This window comes from Taeniopygia guttata, chromosome 14 (assembly GCF_048771995.1).
Source record: "Taeniopygia guttata chromosome 14, bTaeGut7.mat, whole genome shotgun sequence".
In the NCBI taxonomy this organism is placed as follows: domain Eukaryota; kingdom Metazoa; phylum Chordata; class Aves; order Passeriformes; family Estrildidae; genus Taeniopygia; species Taeniopygia guttata.
The window spans coordinates 6273421-6290051 of record NC_133039.1 but is presented as its reverse complement, the minus strand read 5'-3'; the positions used below and the strand labels follow the sequence as shown (position 1 = coordinate 6290051).

The 16631-nt window shown below is 49.1% G+C and overlaps 1 protein-coding gene across 2 annotated transcripts in view; it reads left to right on the top strand.

Moving 5' to 3' along the window:
- Positions 1-16631, top strand: part of CACNA1H (calcium voltage-gated channel subunit alpha1 H) — a 159352-nt gene that overhangs the window by 96265 nt on the left and 46456 nt on the right. For both annotated transcript variants that reach the window (XR_012058231.1, XM_030284645.4), the window contains exons 11-13: positions 13348-13499; positions 15156-15341; positions 16345-16462. Coding sequence is in view for 1 of the 2 variants with exons in the window: in XM_030284645.4 (XP_030140505.4) it covers positions 13348-13499; positions 15156-15341; positions 16345-16462 (456 nt within the window). In the remaining variant the exon portion in view is untranslated. The remainder of the gene's footprint in view (positions 1-13347; positions 13500-15155; positions 15342-16344; positions 16463-16631) is intronic.

The window sequence follows — 16631 nt, the reverse complement described above, 5'->3', positions numbered from 1 at the left end:
GGACCTTGAAAGGGATTTTGTTCTATGGGTAGGGACCTTCCATGACCCCAGGCTGCTCCAGGCAGGAGCTTCTTCTTCACTTCTGCCACTCAGAGCCACAGCAGGGAAAAAACAGGGGAAAAAACCTACATCGGGGCATGGAAGAGAGAAAGTTGCAAATGAAATAATCCCTTAATAATTTGGCTTGAAGGGACCTTGAAAGGGAGCTTGTTCCATGGGCAGGGACCTTCCATGACCCCAGGCTGCTCCAGGCCTGTCCAGCCCAGCACAGGGTGGGCGCCGTGTGAACAGGGAAACAAAGGAGCTGCTGATTTATTTCCCTGTTTTCCTACCAAAAATGTTCATGAATATGTTCATGAGTCCAGCTGGATTTGTAGGGAAGCCTGGATTATGGGATGTGAGTGTGGATCCTCTCAGTGGAGGGGCTGTGTGGGAATCCAGGGCTTCCCTCTGGCTGCCCTGGGACCCTGGCAGGGGTCAGGAACCCCCCTGGACAGAGCCCCCAGAGACACTGGCTGTGATCTCTGTCCATGGAAAAGAGTTTTCAATCTTACAGGATGAATTACCAGCTCTGAGTGTTTGATAGAAGCAATAATTAAGTGTGGCACGGGTGCAAAAGTAAAATTTTAGGATTCGAGATGAGGGTTCCAAAGGGGACAAGATGGAGGAAATTGGGTGTGCCTTGTCCTTTTTCTCCTTCTTCATGCCCTCCATGTTTCACTGTGGTGTTGGCATTTTTCTGTTGGTTCAGGCTGGGGACACACTGTCCAACGTAGGTGACAGATATTGGCACGTTATTGTAAATCCAGCACAGGTAGTTTGTGGTATTTAATGTTTGTACCATCCCACTGAGGGCAGAGCCCCACACGCTGCCCTGCAGGACAGAGCTGCGGCAGGGCAGCAGAACATGTTAGAGATAAACAGAATAAACAACCTTGAAACAGCACAGACGAATTGTGAGACTTTCTACAACCTCGGGATCATCAATACCTCAGATTCTGACACAGAGGTGTTGTTATTGCTGCTGTAATTAGTGGCAGGTAATTAGTGCTCTTTAACAGCCCCCTTTGCCCAGCTCACCAAGGCTGAACTAACGACCCCCAAAACCAAACTCACCCACTCCTGCCCGGGGAGAGGCTCAGGTGTTCACCAGCCTCACAGTAAGAGTGAACTGCAATAATTTTAATTAGTGCTGCTGTTATTAGGGCTAATCCAGCTGAATTTCATTGTTTTAGCAGTGATTTTTTTGCCATTATATCAAATTAGAACCACTGATTTTTATTTTTTCCTGTATCACTTTGTTCCCATAACAATAAAACCACACTGAAATCCAGGGCAGGCTTGGGGGTGAGGCATCATTCCTGCAAAAGGAATCAGAAAAATCCCATGGAAAGTCACCTCTTCTGTTTGAAGTCCTGTTTTCCAGACCTTTTTCTTCTTCTCCCAGTGTTAGGAGTAAATATGGCAAGAGAAGCACAGTGCAAAGCCAGCACAGCAATTTCTGTGAATATTGGTGGTGGTTTCACAGAATTTCTTTTCGTTGGAATTTGCTTTTTGTCAAGAAGGTGAAAATGTGGCAGCACTGGGCCATCTCCAGACCCTGAAATCAAGATATTCTGCCAAGTGCAAATCCTGGGCCTGGACAGAATTAGGGGATACAAACAGGGGTGAGGAGCAGGACTCACTGAGCTCTCCTGCTGCTTTTTGCTCCCTCTTGGAAATTCCAGGTGATCCCACTGTGCTGAAGGGCAGCTCTGCCTTGGAATTCCTCCCTGACCTCTGGTGTCCTTGGAATTCCTCCCTGACTTCTGATATTCTTGGAATTCTTCCCTGACCTCTGGTGTCCTTCCCTCTGCTTTGGAATTCCTCCCTGACCTCTGATGTTCTTGGAATTCTTTCCTGACCTCTGGAGTCCTTCCCTGCCTCAGCAGAACAAGCTGCTCTGGTCTCAGGGAGCAGGAGGGATGTTGGTGCTTGCTGTTGCTTTTTCAATTAATTTAGATTATTTATTTATTTCAATTATTTATATTTTATTGTTGTTTTTAAAATTTTTTATATATCTATTTTTTATCTTGTTGGGTTTTTTTTAATGTTTATTTTTAAATTCCTCAGGCACAAGTGGTCTGCAGCTTCTCCTGAGAGCCACAGAGAGCTCTGCTCCCTGATGGAGCTGTGCCAGGGGAGGTTTTGGTTGGATTTTAGGGAAGATGGCTTTTAGGAAGATGGATTTTAGGGAAGAAGGATTTTAGGGAAGATGGATTTTACCTTCCCTGGAGGGTGTTGGGCACTGGAACAGCTCCCCAGGGAATGGCACAGCCCCGGGGCGTGTGGACAATGCTCCCAGGGTCTCGGGGCTCTGGAGGTCGAGGTGACCCTGAGATTGTAAAATCTTTTTCTCCCAGCCCCACAGCCAAAGAAGGAGTGGGAATGAGCAGGGTCGGCCTCTCAAGGTTGTTTATTTTCCCTTATCCAGAACATTCTTCCTCAAGGAGCTGTGGTGTCTCCAGCAGGTCAGGCTGTGACAGACTCCCCTCCTTGGGGTGACGTTCACATTTTATACCAAAAACTACCTGTGCCATGTTTACAACAACGTGCCAATGTCTGTCATTTCTGTTGGACAGTGTGTCTGTGCCTTAAACCAACAGAAAAGTGTCACCAGCACAGCAAGGCATGGAGGGCAAGGAGAAGGAGAAGAAGGTCAGGACATGCCCAAATCCCTCCTCTTGTCCCCTTGAATCCCACTCTAAAAACCCCAAAATTCTACTTTTCCACCCGGTGTTAACTCAACTACCACACTACTCAAACCCTTGTGGCTGTAATTCCTCACACAGATTTGGCAGCTTTTTCCATGGGTTAAAATCAAAGCCACGGGTGTTTGTGACTTGGTGCCAGGGTCTCTGAGCCCCTGCCAGGGTCTGGAGCAGCCAGGGCAGCCAGAGGGATGTGCTGGGATCCCACACCAGGGATGCACAGGTGGGGTTTTTGCAGTGCCTGAGCAGGGCAGGAGCTGGATTCTGCTCCGTGTGTCCCTCCCAGCTCAGGGCATTCCATGATTCCGGAATTTCCGAGCTCAAACGGGGCAGGAGCTTCTGGGGAGCCGCTGGTTCCCGGCGCCAGCTGCACGTGCTGGAGGCTGCTGGCAGAAACACCCTCTGCTTTTGTACCTTTTTGTCTTTTTTGCTTTCCCTTTCTGATCCTGGTGGATGGGCTTTAATTCTTTAATTGCTGCTTTAGTCTGGTGCTGGTGGCTGAAAGGAGGGAGCAATAATTCATTGGGAAGAGCAGCGTGGAGCTCCAAGGTTCCCATCTGCCTGCCTTGGCTGAGGGCTGCAGCACCCTGGGCTCTCACAGCTTTGTGTTTTCCCAGACAAAAAGGAGCTCAGGATGGTTGCTGGGGTTGCTTTGGGTTTGCTGGATGGTAGGAAAGGTGGATTTCCCCTGGATTTATTCTCCTGGCTCTGTGTTGGATCTGAGCAGGGAGGAGCTGCTGCCTGGGTTCCAGATGTGGGTTTACAGATGATAATTTCTGTGCATTTTTGGAATCTTCAGTACTTTGGGAGCATTTCTCTCTTTGGGAAGTTGTGCCAAACTTCAGGCTGGACCAAGTGCAGCCCAGTCTTGGGGGATAAAAGGGCTGGAGGTTCCTCCAGCTGTGCTGTCCCCACTGGATGTCCCTGGACTCCACCAGCCTGTGGAAAACGTGAGTTACCCACCCTAGGAATGGATCCAAGGATCCCAAGGGATCTCTTTGATCCGGTGTCACAAAAATCACAGTAAATAGAGCTCAACTCAGCTGGTCCATCCCCAGCTCTAAGGCAGGATCAAGTGTTCCCATGCCAGGGTGCTCAGAGGGTTCCTGGCACTGAGAAGGTGAACAGCCCTGGTTAATTTAGATTAGCTGGAATTGGGATTGTTCAACCTGGAGAAGAGGATTTGAGGTCAGTGAATTGTGGCCTTTCAGTGCCTGAAGGAAATCTGCAGGACAGATGGAGAGAGAACTTTTACAAGGAGTGCCAGGACAGGGGGAATGGCTTCAAACTGACAAGAGGGCAGGGACAGATGGAATATTGGGAAGGAATTCCTCCCTGGGAGGGTGGTGAGGCCCTGGCACAGGTTCCCAGAGAAACTGTGGATCCCTGGAAGTGTCCCCCAGGTTGAACAGGACTTGGAGCACCCTGGGACAGTGGAAGGTGTCCCTGCCCATGCCAGGGGTGGCACTGGATGGGCTTTGAGGTCCCTTCAACCCAAACCATTCTGGGATTCAGTTTCCCAAAGGGAGACCCCTAAAGAACTCCCTGTGCCCAAAGGAGGCACACCCCCAGCTTTTCTCCTGCTGCCCTCCAACATTTTCATTCCCTCCTTCAATTCCAAGACCCTTGAACATTTTAAAACCTCTCCCAATCTTCTCCCATCTCTTCACTTGGGCACTCAGAGGTCGGGTCCAGCCGCCGGCTCCCATTTTTATTTTTTTCAAGAATTACCCTCTCCTTGAACTCATTTCTCCCTCCAGCCTCTCCAGCTCCTATCCTGGGCTGCACAGATGACTAAGCCAAGGGGTTTTTTTTTTTTTGAAACACAGACTGAACACATCCCCACCTTCCTTTCCTCCCCAGCAGCAGCCCCTGCTGCGCTCCCCTGCTGCGTTTCATCTCCCGGTGCCCGCGGATCACCAAAGTGCATTTTTCAAAGGGACTCTCCACAAAGCTCTATTAGCAGGGGATGAGTAATGGCTTGACAAACCAGATTTAAGTGGCCCCTTCTGAATCATCTTGGCAGTAATAGGGGGAGTGTGTCCATTTTTTGATTAAATATTTCCAGTGCCATTAACTCGGCCGAAGTAAACAACTTCTATTGGGTTTTGCCTGCTAATGACAACCCAAAGGTCTTTGATCCCGGGGTTTCAGAGAGCCAGGAGCTGGATAAAGATCATGGAATGGTTGCTAAAGAGCTGGGAAATGGTTCTTTACTCTCTCTGTGTGCGTGTCCTGCCACCTTCAGTGCACGTGGTGCCGCCTGTGATGGGCATCTGGAACCTCCTGGGCAGCTGTGGGGTGTGGCTGGAGGATTTTCCCAAGAAAAATCCATAATCGACCTTCATTTCTTGTGCAGATTCCTTCAGGCCGGGTCTCTGTTGCTCCTTTCTGCCCTGCAAGGGGCTGTAGCATGTTCCATGGGTTTTCTGTGTATCCCAGCCTTAAATATTCCAGCTCTTTATAGCCCAGGACTCAGTTCACACTTAAAAGGAAAAGGTAGAGTCTGGTTCTTCTTTCAAATTAATGAGATTTGAGATATCTTCAGCCAAAATGTAAAGCTATATTTATTAATATATATATTTTAAAGGACCATAAATCAGTAGGAATGCTGCATTATATTTTAAAAATTAATTCTTTGTGGTTAACCAGCCAAACAAAGCTGATTTCAGGCATTGTGCTGATGATTTTGGGGCCATTAATTATTAACTTCAGCTCAGAGCATGGTCAAGAACAGCCTTGCAGTGGGCAAGGAACCCTGTGGATAGAATTTCTTGTGTGAATGTAATTTTTTTATGGTGAGGGAGAAGCCAAATTTCTTGGATGAGAGTCAGCCCAGGCCCTGCTCCGAGCTGTCCAGCCAGAGATCCACTGCTGCTGCTCAGCATATGGATGGGAATGATTCAGGCTGGATGAATTCCCTGGATTTTGGCCAGAGGCTTTTAAAGGAGCCAAGGCCATGCGGGGTGGGATGGCAGCAGAGAGAAACCTGCTCCTATTTCCAGGGAAAAGGCTCCAGCAACAGGTTCTGGGGTGTTGGGAAGGGGCCAGAGCATCTCCTGGTGGATGCTCCTGAGGGGGATCCCTGCACCCAGCACAGGAGACATTCCACATTCCCATTTTCCCTCTTTTTCCTGCCAGTGGGACCAGTGTGCAGAGTCCAGTTCTCCCAGCTGCTCCTGGGGCTTTGCTGGAGCCTTTCCCTGCTTATTTGGAGAGCTGGCTCCTTCCTGCTGTGACTTCTCATTTCATAACTGAACCTGAGCGCTGCTGGCCTGCTTTGGGGCATTGTTCTAGAGGGTTTGGGTGGGTTTTTTCTCATTTTAAGGCTTATTTTTGAGCCATCTGTCGCTCCAAGTGATCCTCCATCCGGATGTAAGCCAGCTGATTGCCCTGCTTTCCCAAAGAGTTCTGCTGATATCATTGCAGATCGCCCAGGCCCCGTCCTCCAGAGGCTGGAGGAGGCAGCACTTGATCTAATCCTGCTTGGCATTTATGTCACTGGAAATGAAATTGCATTTTGCTGAATGAAACTGAGAAATGGGAAAGTAATACTGCAAATATGTTCTGCCACGTGGGACCTCCTGCCTGGGAAGCTTCTGAGGGAAGCTGATTATCCCAGAGAACAAACTCTGCTCCGTGGCTCTTCTTGCAGGACAGGGAAATGTGGCATCCAGGGATTCTTCTGGACAGAAAACACTCCCAGCCTGGAGACTGGGATGGGTTGGGTTGGAAGGGACCTTAAAGCTCATCCAGTGCCACCCCCAGGGTCACCTTCCACCACCCCCGGTGGCTCCAAGCCCTGTCCAGCCTGGCCTTGGGCACTTCCAGCTTCTCTGGAATTTGTGCCAGGGCCTCAGAGGGAACAAATCCTTCCCAACATCCAAACCTGAACTTCAGGGACTGGCACAAAAATCTTGGAAATCCTTGAAAATCCTGAATGTGGAATCTGGTCACTGCAGGAGAAGCTGAACTCTGCTGGTTTGGGGTTTTAGTGCCTCCTCCACCCCTCAGTGTCCCGTTGGCAGCTCGAGGAAGGAGCAGATTTTTGCATCTGGGTATGGAATCATTAACCATGGAGCAGAGAGTTAAAAGGAACTCTGCAGAGCATTAGGAGATCAAACAGGTCAATTGAAAGGAGGAAAAATTACCATCAGTTATCTTCAATTAAATTGTTATCGCTCCACATGAAGGATCCCATTTAGAGGGAGGCATAAAACCTGAGAGCGGAGGTGACCGAGGGAATAAATTCCCCATTTTTCATTCCAAACCCGGAGAGGGAGCATCCATCAGCAGGTACAAGGAGGAGATCTCTTTTTCCTTCTGTTTCCAGCCTACTTTGAAGCAGAGCCCATTTGGAAACCTCTCAGTGACACTTTTTTTTTTTTTTTCAGTGGAAAGCACAAACTCCTTAAAGCCACAACTTTTAGGAGAGGCTTTAAAAACAGAGAACCCCTCCTTGAGTAGGACTTGTGCTTCTGAGAGGTTGTGGTTGTGGCTGGCTGTTAAATTTGGGGCAGTGGCACCCCAAAATAGCAAAATATCTCAGTTTCCAGGGCTGGGATATCCTGGTTCAAGTCCCTGATCCCTTTCCAAGGCCAGAGAGCAGAAATAACTTTGAACTGTGCTCATGAGCCTGGGAAAACACCACCCAACCCCATTTTTTTAGGAAGTTTTATCTCATAAAGGAAGGCAATTCTATGGTCTAGATGGACTAAACCAGTTTGAAGTTGATTTTCAGACATGAAGTGTCCAATCTTGTAGTAAATAAACTTCATCACAATGGTTTACACAGGAGATATTTTCAGATGCAGGAGTTGAAAAGCTGACTTGTGTTGTTCCTGTGGTTTTCTGGGTTTGATTTTTTTAAAGGCAGGGAATGCAGAGGAGGGAGCAGCCAGGTCTGCAATTGCTCGGGGGGCTCTGCTTGTTTGCTGTGCTGGGTTGTTTACTTACCTCAAAAATATCAGAATTGCTCAGTTTGATCTTTGACAAGCAAAGAAGGAGAGAAAAATAAAGGTCAAAATGGAGCTTTCACTTCGCTGGGGTGTCACTTACATCCCCTGACAGCTCTGCTTGCTCTGCCTCCTGAAATTCCCTGGAAAAGGAAGCTTTTCCCAGCCTGCTCCAGAGGCAGGGAATGGCACAGCTGGAAACAAACCCCAGCAGATTGCAGAGCGCAGGGCAGCCTGTCCCTGCTGGGAGATGTCACAGCTTCCCTCCTTCCCTCTTCCTTCTCCTGGGAATTCTCCTGGCATTTCTCCTGTCAGGGTGGGACACAGATTCCCAGAGAAGCTGTGGATCCCTGGAAGTGTCCCAGGCCAGGCTGGACAGGGCTCGGAGCACCTTGGGACAGTGGAAGGTGCCCCTGGGTGGGATGGATGGTCCATAAAGTCCTTGGGTTCCTTCTCCTCTCTCTGCATTCTCTGTGGGTTTTAATTCGGGGCTGCAGACAGGTGAACTCCGAGGCAGTGGAAAACCTGGTAATTGGAGAATTATAATTGCCCAAAAAATGAGGGGAGGGGAGGAAACACGGAGTGCCCGGGAGCCAGGCAGGGATTGACAGATCATTATTGTGCCTGCTCAGAGCCTCTGTGGGCTGAATGAACATCTAAAGCAGAAAAGCCAACATAAACAAGTGCTGCAAGTCCCACTGACAGCTTTAGGCTCGGGACTAAGAGAAAAAAACAACCCAAGTGCAAAGGATGTTTATGAGACTCGATGTTCTGGGTTTGTTTACTGCTCCTCGGGGCTCTGCCACTCTCAGATCTCCCGGCTCAGGAAAAGTTGAGCTGCTTCAGAGGGGGATTTCTGAAGGAAAACAACATTTTTAACTCTGGAAACTTCCCTGGTCTTTCAGCAGGAAGGAGGTGGTGTGGCAGAGCCCTTTTCTCCACTGTGAGGGATGCAGGTGTGATTATTTTAGAGTTTCAGAGCAGAAAGGTGTCCAGTTGTCCTGCTGGGACTGAGCCTAAATTATGTAAAACAGCAGCTGGTGGATGCAGCAATCAAAGGAGATGAGGGAGAAGGTGGGCAGAGGAAAAAAAGAGGCACAAAGAGATCCCAGTCCTTGGAGAACTGCAGGAATTCAGGTGCACAAAAAGAGAATCTAAGGCTGCAAATTCCACCCTTCATTGTCTGCTTGGAGGAGCCATGGATAATTGGACCATGATGGGTTTCTCTTTTATTGGATTCCGTGGTTCCAGGAAGGCTCTGGGGTCCTTGCTAAAACCACAAGTGGCAGATTCTCAGCTTCCGAGGTTTTCAGACCTAAACTATTTAAGAAAGGATTTTTTCTCTTTTTTTTTTTTTGGTCTGTTTATCTGAACTTGGAATGAACTGTTTGAGGTTTGTCCCTAATAAAAGCATAGTTTGGAATCGCTGGAATATTCTGCAGCATAAATATGGCCTTGAGAATGGGCAGAGAGGGGATGTGTTTTGCCTGCAGTCAGGGCTTGCTCTCCTTTAAACTCAAGGATGCTGAAATCTTCCAAACTGATCCCACACAGCTCCTGCCTTTCCATTGAATAGTGGGAAATTTAATCCTGCAGCCCCAAAATCTGAAATTCTAAAGTTTAGACTCATATCTGAACTTTTTTGAGCATTCCCTGGGATGTGCCACTGGGAGTTGGGGTTAAACCATTCTGTGCTGGTTTTTGGTGACAGTTTCCAGCTTGGCCATTCCCATTCCAGGCTCCACATCCACACTGGGGGATCCTCATGCCAGCATTGCCAATCTTCTCCCATATTCTGGGGGTTCCTGACCATTGTGGATCCTCCAGCAATTCCCCGTGGTCACCTTTTGGCCCTGGAATCTTGAACTGATGTAAAGGTCAATAATTGCAGCAGCAGCAGCAGCAGACGTGGAGATCCCAAAGCTGCTGGGGAGTCCTGCTCAACCTCTTTGTGTTTGGAAAAATAATTTTTTTCCTTGTGCAGCTTGGAGCCCAATGGAGGGGCAGGTATTTTCCCTGCCAGAGTTGTCGAGGCTTCAAAAAAATAATTGGCAAAAAGCAAAAACCTCCACTTTAGACCAACTCTCCTGGAAGCGCCTCATTTTGCTGCCAAGCTTTGTTACACATCCCAATCCGAGCTGCATTTCGTGACAGAACCTCTGCTTGAGCCAAAAGCCTGAAGTTTCCAGCTCTGAGCAGGTCAAAACGAGACACTGCAGCAATTTGAAAGTCTTGTTGCAATTTCATTTTCTCCCGGCCAGAAAGTTGGACGAAAATAATCCTCGCCACGAAAAGCTTTGGTTTCAGCAAATCAACGATTTGTTTTCACCCGGAGAAAAAGACTCCTGGAAAAATTCCTGCTCTGGGATTGGCTTTAATTCGGGCAAAACCAACAGTGGCTCCTAGTGGCTGACTGCAGGGGAATGGCCAAATCCATCTTGAGTGTCCCTTCCTTGACCCTCCTCGTGGATCTTTGCTCGTCAGCGAGCGGGAGGAGCGGGAAATTCGCGCTGCGAGCAATAAACCATTCCAGAAGGCATAAAAATATCCCCGGTTCCCGGGCTCCCGTTGGTGTCAGGAGAAGATAATCACGCTGGAAGGCTGGAGCATTGGATGTTTGCCTCATCTGCTCCTCAGCATCCACTCCAGCAATCCCCAAGCTCCCAGCAGAGCTTGGCCGCCGTTCAGGGCCATCCGTCCTTGTCCGTGCCCGGCGGGTCCTGCCTGGTGTCCCGGCAGGATCTGCTCCAACATCCCCGCTCACAGCTGGCCCTGTCATCACATTAGCGCTGCCTGCCTCCGAACACCATCCCAAAAGGATAATGAAGATCCCTGAGGTGAGATTTTGCAGTGTCAGCCGCCTGTCAACCTTTCCCAGGCGTCCTGCCGTGCTCCAAGCTGCTGGATCAGCTCCTGGGCGCAGCTGCTGACGTTCCAGGCCACCTCCTTGTCCTCTCCTGTCCCTGGGCCTCGTGGCCTCTCTCCCCTCCCTGACAGATCACTGCGGATTTTCTGCCGGACTTCAGCAGGAAGCAAAAGTCACGGCGCTGGAGACAAAGCAAAAAGGGCACAAATTGTCCAAGGAAATTGGGAAATCAATTTCAGGATTGGCTCAGTGCTCCACAGGAGAATCTTGGGTTTGCCTAAGAAAACTTGGGATTTTAGGGAATAACAATGTACAAATTCCTTTTATTTGCCTTAGGGTGTTTTTGGGGTTGTTCCGCTTTTCAGACTCTACACTGGCTTTTTTGGGGAGGACTCTGAGATTGTTTTATCACGATGCACTCGCTGACCTTCGAGGTATTTTCCAACCTTAGCGATTCTGTGCTGCTACATCCACGTCATTCCAGGATTGGGGATTTTGAAGTGACCACCAGGAAGCCAAATTTTCATTATAAATTTGTAACTCTTGGCAGAAGCAAGGGGAATTTGGAGCACCCCACACCACATTTGCCTTCAGTGCATGAGGCTGCTGCTCCGTGGGAGAGAACGAGGTTCTGGGAACAACAGTGGGCAGGTTTTCCATGTTTCCCAGGAAAAAAAGTGCTGGGGAACAGCAGGGAAAACAGAACCACCCCAGCAAGCTGCAGATTTCTGTCAAGAATGGTGGTGGCTTCAGCAAAAGGAGGAGAGGAAATGGCCTCAAGCTGTGCCAGGGAGGCTCAGGCTGGACATCAGGAGGAATTTCTCCATGGAAAGGCTGGTCAGCCACTGGAAGTGCCCAGGGAAGTTTGGAGCTCCCATCCCTGGAGGTGTCCAAGGAATTTCTGGGTGTGGCACTCAGAGCTCTGGGCTGGGCACAAGGAGGGGATCAGGCCCAGCCTGGACTCAATGGTCCTGGAGGTCTTTTGCCACCTCAGTGATCCTGGGATTCTGTGGGATTCATTTCCCAGCCTCAGCCTGCCACCCACACCCTGTTCCAGGAGCTGTGCCTGCAGGGACACGAGACTTTAATGAATTATTTTGCTCCTTGTCAAGAATTCCCTCATCCAACCCTGCCAGGGGGGACCCTGGACGTGCCAGGTCCTGACAGAGTGCTCGGGGACGGTGCCAGCGCCGCGTCCCGTCCCCGCTGTGCTTGGAGCAGGACAGCCTGGGAGCCTGCAGGGCTATTTTAGGATCAGTCTCTGTGGAGAGCTGGTCAAATTCCATCCCAGAGCAGCCCTGAGCCTCTGATGAGGTTTTTTTTGGTTTTGTTTTTTGGGGTTTTTTGCCTCTCCTCATGTTGGTTTGGCACTGTGAGGGGAAGGAATAGGATGGGTGAGCTCTGCCTGAAGTGAGGGAAAGAAGCGCAAATTTCCCATCCTTGCCCGGTATCCCATGGCAATCCGAGTTTATGGATTAGAACCTGGAGCTCTGAGTGCTCTCCCCACGGATAAATGGTTGAGCAGCAGACAGACGATTGCAGGGAGTAATTTAGCAGTGAATGATGGCTCATTAGCAGCCCACTGGCTGGAGGGGATGTGTGGGCTCTTCCCAAATCCCAGTTAACTCTTTCACCCTCTCCTCCCACTGCCAAGGCTTGGATTTGCTGAGTGTGGAGCTCAATGTGTTACAGAGCCTCAAGGAGTGCAACATCATCCCCCCAAACCAGCCAATTTTACCCCCCTAACAAGGGATGGGGAATAATGGAAATTATTATCAGTCCAGGAGATGAGTCAGATATGAAAATCACACTTTTTCCTAGACAATGTTATTACACTGAGGAAAAGGAAATGAAAAATACTCATTTTGTCTCACAAAAGAGCAGGCCTGGAACAGAAATGCTCATTGCAGAGCCGGGTACTGTTGGAAGGGAGCAGCTCCAGTGAGGGAGCAGATCAATCCCACCTTTTCCCATTTTTCCTGCCACATTTGGGAGCCTGGGTGCTGGGCAGGCTCTGCCGCATTTCCCAGGAAAAGAATGGAATGTCTGGAAGCAAGGCTGGAGCCCAAGGGAAATTGGTGCTGGGATAGAAGAGGGGCATGGAAAAATCTTGAGTTTCAGCTCCATTAAAATCTTGTGCACCCAGAGAAAAACTCAGAGGTCCTGCATGCAGTCCTGGCACTCAAGGCCGCGCTGCTGGCACTTCAAATCTGCTGGCTTTAGGAAACACCATTTTGGGGTTTTGGGGGGCAATTTCCAAAGAAAGATAAGTACCTCAAGAGACATAAAACTATTGATCCCATTGACTTTAGGTGTATTTTTTTTTCCTAGTGCTCTTAGGAGATGTCTGGAAGAAAAAATGCTTTGTTTTAATGAATAGAGCTGTGATATTCCTGTATCACATATAGGAATATCCTGTATTCCTATACAGCAGCATCCATGAAGTTCTGCTGCAGTCAGTGCAGTAAAAGCAGAGTGATCCATGTGAATCCAGGCAGATTCCAGCCTGGATCATTCTATCTCGGAACAGTGAACAAACCCTCTCCTTTGCTTAGCTTGAATTATTTTGGGTTGGGCACAGTTGTTCTCCAGCTGCTCCAGAACTGGGATCCCGTGATTCCAGTAAAACTCACGGGGAACTCCAGAAGGTTTATCTGCTGTTCCCTCAGACACTTCTTTTTTCCTCCACGGCTTTCCAGAAGGAGCACAAATCCCAGTGGGAGGAACATCCCAGCCTTTCCCGTTTTCTCTGACCGCGTTGCTTTTCTGCCCGCAGCCAGACGAGCTGACCAACGCCTTGGAGATCAGCAACATCGTCTTCACCAGCATGTTTGCCCTGGAGATGCTCCTGAAACTCCTGGCCTTTGGCATCTTTGGCTACATCAAGAACCCCTACAACATCTTTGACGGGATCATCGTGGTGATCAGGTCCTTCCCCTGCCGTGGCTTTTCTGCCACGGGTTCAGACGGGCTGGGGAGTGGGGTGGGGATCTGGAATAATGCGTAAAAATGCGTAAAAATGTGTAAAAATGCAGCAATCCCCGGATGTGGGAAGAAATTATGATATCTGGCTCCAGATCAGAAAGCTGAAGGATAGCTTTATTAAAACTATACTATATTACATTAATTATACTATTTAAAGAGATGCTATCCTATTCTGCATGCTTTTTACTTATCTGACCAACTCAAACTCGTGACTCTCTGCTGGGAGTCCAACACAGCCAGATCCCGTTGGTCACTGACCCCAAAAAACCTTCACCAGAATCCAACCCAGCCATCACTGCAGGTGAACAATCTCCACACCAAATTCCACATGAGCAAAACAAAGGAGCAGAGATAAAGATTGTTTTCTCTTCTTCTCCCTATGCTTCTCCTGAGAGACAGAATTCTGTCCCTCTGTCCAGAGAATGTGAATGCCACAGAGATGGCAAGGGAAATTCAGGCTGGATGTTAGGAAAAGGTGTTTTACTGAGAGAGTGGTTGGGTACTGGAACTGTCTTTCCCAGGATGTGTTTTAAAAAAGGATTGGATGTGGCACTTGGTGCCATGGTTTAGTTGGTGAGGAGGTGTTAGGGCATGGGTTGGACTCAATTATCTTCAAAGTCTCTTCCAAACCTGGTGGTTCTGTGATGCCACGTGTCAATCCAGGGTTGGGATGTGCTGTAATTGTGCTGGACTTTTGGATTCCTGTCCTTAGGAAGGCTGTCCAAAGTAAATCAACCTGGCAGATGGAGAGGAAAATCTATTTATGCCACACATCTGGCACTGGGGTGGATTTTCCACTCAAGTGCAGCGTGGCTGGCCCTGGGAAAGGGGTACTGGGAGTGTCCATAGCCCAGCAGTGCCCTCCCTCTCCCAAATGACCCCAGCTGGGCTGGAATTGGGCAAGCAGGAGGGGAAGGGCGGCCCCTGCTCCGCTGTGCTCCCCAGGAGACACTGTCCCAGCCACACCCCAGTACTGGGATCCTTTCTGGTCACCCCTCAATCAGTAATTTGGGGCAAAGAATTCCAGGGACATAGGGATGTAAACCAGGAGAGTGCCCTTGGCACAACCCTTTGATCCTGACAAGGTTCAAGGTTTGGACAAGTCAAGGTTCTGAACAAAGGTCATGCCGTGGTCTGATCAAACCAACCCCCCCAAAACTCCTTCTGGATGTTCTAAAGGAAGATAAATACCTCAAGAGACATAAAAACTATTGGTCCTACTGACTTGAAGTGGTTTTTTTTGTTTCCCTAATTCCCTTAAGAGATGCTGGAAGAAAAACTTGGTTCTAATGAATAGAACTGTGCTGAAATTCCTATATCATAGGAATGGATATGACAAAGTTGTGATCCACATTATTGTAGTGCTGCAGACATGCAGAACCTCAGGAAAAAAAGGAGAATTAAGGAGAAATTTCAGGGAATTGACCCCAAAACCAACTGTAAAGCAGATGAACCATGACACCAGAGGCACGGCGACCACTGGGGAGCGAAGCTGCTTCCCCAGGAGCAGGAAAGGAGCAGGGAAAGGGGAGATTCCTGGGGGGATCAGGAGCCAGGGACAGAACCACTGGTGCTAGCAGTGTCCCCGTGTCCCCACAGTGTCTGGGAGATCATCGGGCAGTCGGACGGGGGCCTGTCCGTGCTCAGGACCTTCCGGCTGCTCCGCGTGCTGAAGCTCGTGCGCTTCATGCCCGCCCTGCGCCGCCAGCTCGTGGTGCTCATGAAGACCATGGACAACGTGGCCACCTTCTGCATGCTGCTCATGCTCTTCATCTTCATCTTCAGGTATTTCTCGGGATTTCAGGTCTTTCAGCTCTTCCTCCAGGCGTTGTTCCGCTTCGGGATGGGGACGCGCCGCCCGTGTGGGGTGGGGGTGATGCCTTGGGAAGGCTGAGCCGGAGCAGAGGCTGGGCAGAGCTAAAAAATAAACAGGGATTTATTAAAAGGATCTCCTCAGTGGATCCACCTTGGGCAACACAAGAGCCCAGCCAGGGCTGCACCCAAGATGAACCAAAATGGTCCCAAAATGGACTCAAGGTCTCTCACTTTGATCAGTTCTACTCCATTGGCACCTTGGAGTTAATTGCCCAATTATAACTTTAGGTTATGAATTCCCATCCTCCTTGTTTTTCTCTCTCCAGCCCACGGTGTTTGTGCTCCTGGGCTGAGATTTGGATCATTTGTCCTTGGTGCCCAGCTGGAGCAGGAATTGTTTTGTCTCCTGCTCTGTGCAGAGAGCTCAGCATCCCTAATGTGAAGCCCAGACCCACACACTAAAGCAGCTCAGAATGTGAAAAATATAAAAGCCAAAACCTGAGGCATCAGGGGGAGTGCTCACAGTGGGATATTCACCCCTTTCCAGACTGTTTTTCATGGAATGCCATCATTCCAGAGGTGAATGAAGGATGCAAACAGCCAATAATTGCCCCTCAGAGGCTCCTGAGCTGTGCCTGTCACTGACTGGACCATACAGTATTAGATTTGGGGTGGAAGTTGTGCAGATTCCAAGATTTCTCTCTGTGTGACCCTCTAATGCTCCTCAGAATCCTTTGCCTGGAAACCAGAGAGCTGGCAACGTGGTTTGTAATTTTTCCAGACAAAGGAGATCCTGGATTTTCCTTCGGTGCAGACAACTGGAATGAAATGTGAAGCAGGAGAAGTGCGGGGCCAAAAAAAAAAGACCAAAAAACCACTGGGAGTGGAAAAGAATCCATAAAACCCCTGCAATCCTCCCTGCAACCACATTTCACCCAGGTGTTTCTTCCATCTTCCTCTTTCCCCACTCCAGCATCCTTGGCATGCATCTTTTTGGGTGCAAGTTCAGCCTGAAAACCGACACCGGAGACACCGTTCCAGACAGGAAGAATTTTGATTCCTTACTTTGGGCCATTGTGACCGTGTTCCAGGTAAGCTCTGAGTCCTCAGGGGTGTTTTAAGAGGGAACATGAGGAGTTTTCATTCCACAAACCTCTTCCAGGAGATGTGAAATTGGAGTGAAGAGTTATTAGGGCAGAGATGGTGTTTCTGGGTTTAAAAGCCTTGATGGAGAAGAAATCTACTCAAAATCAGCACTGT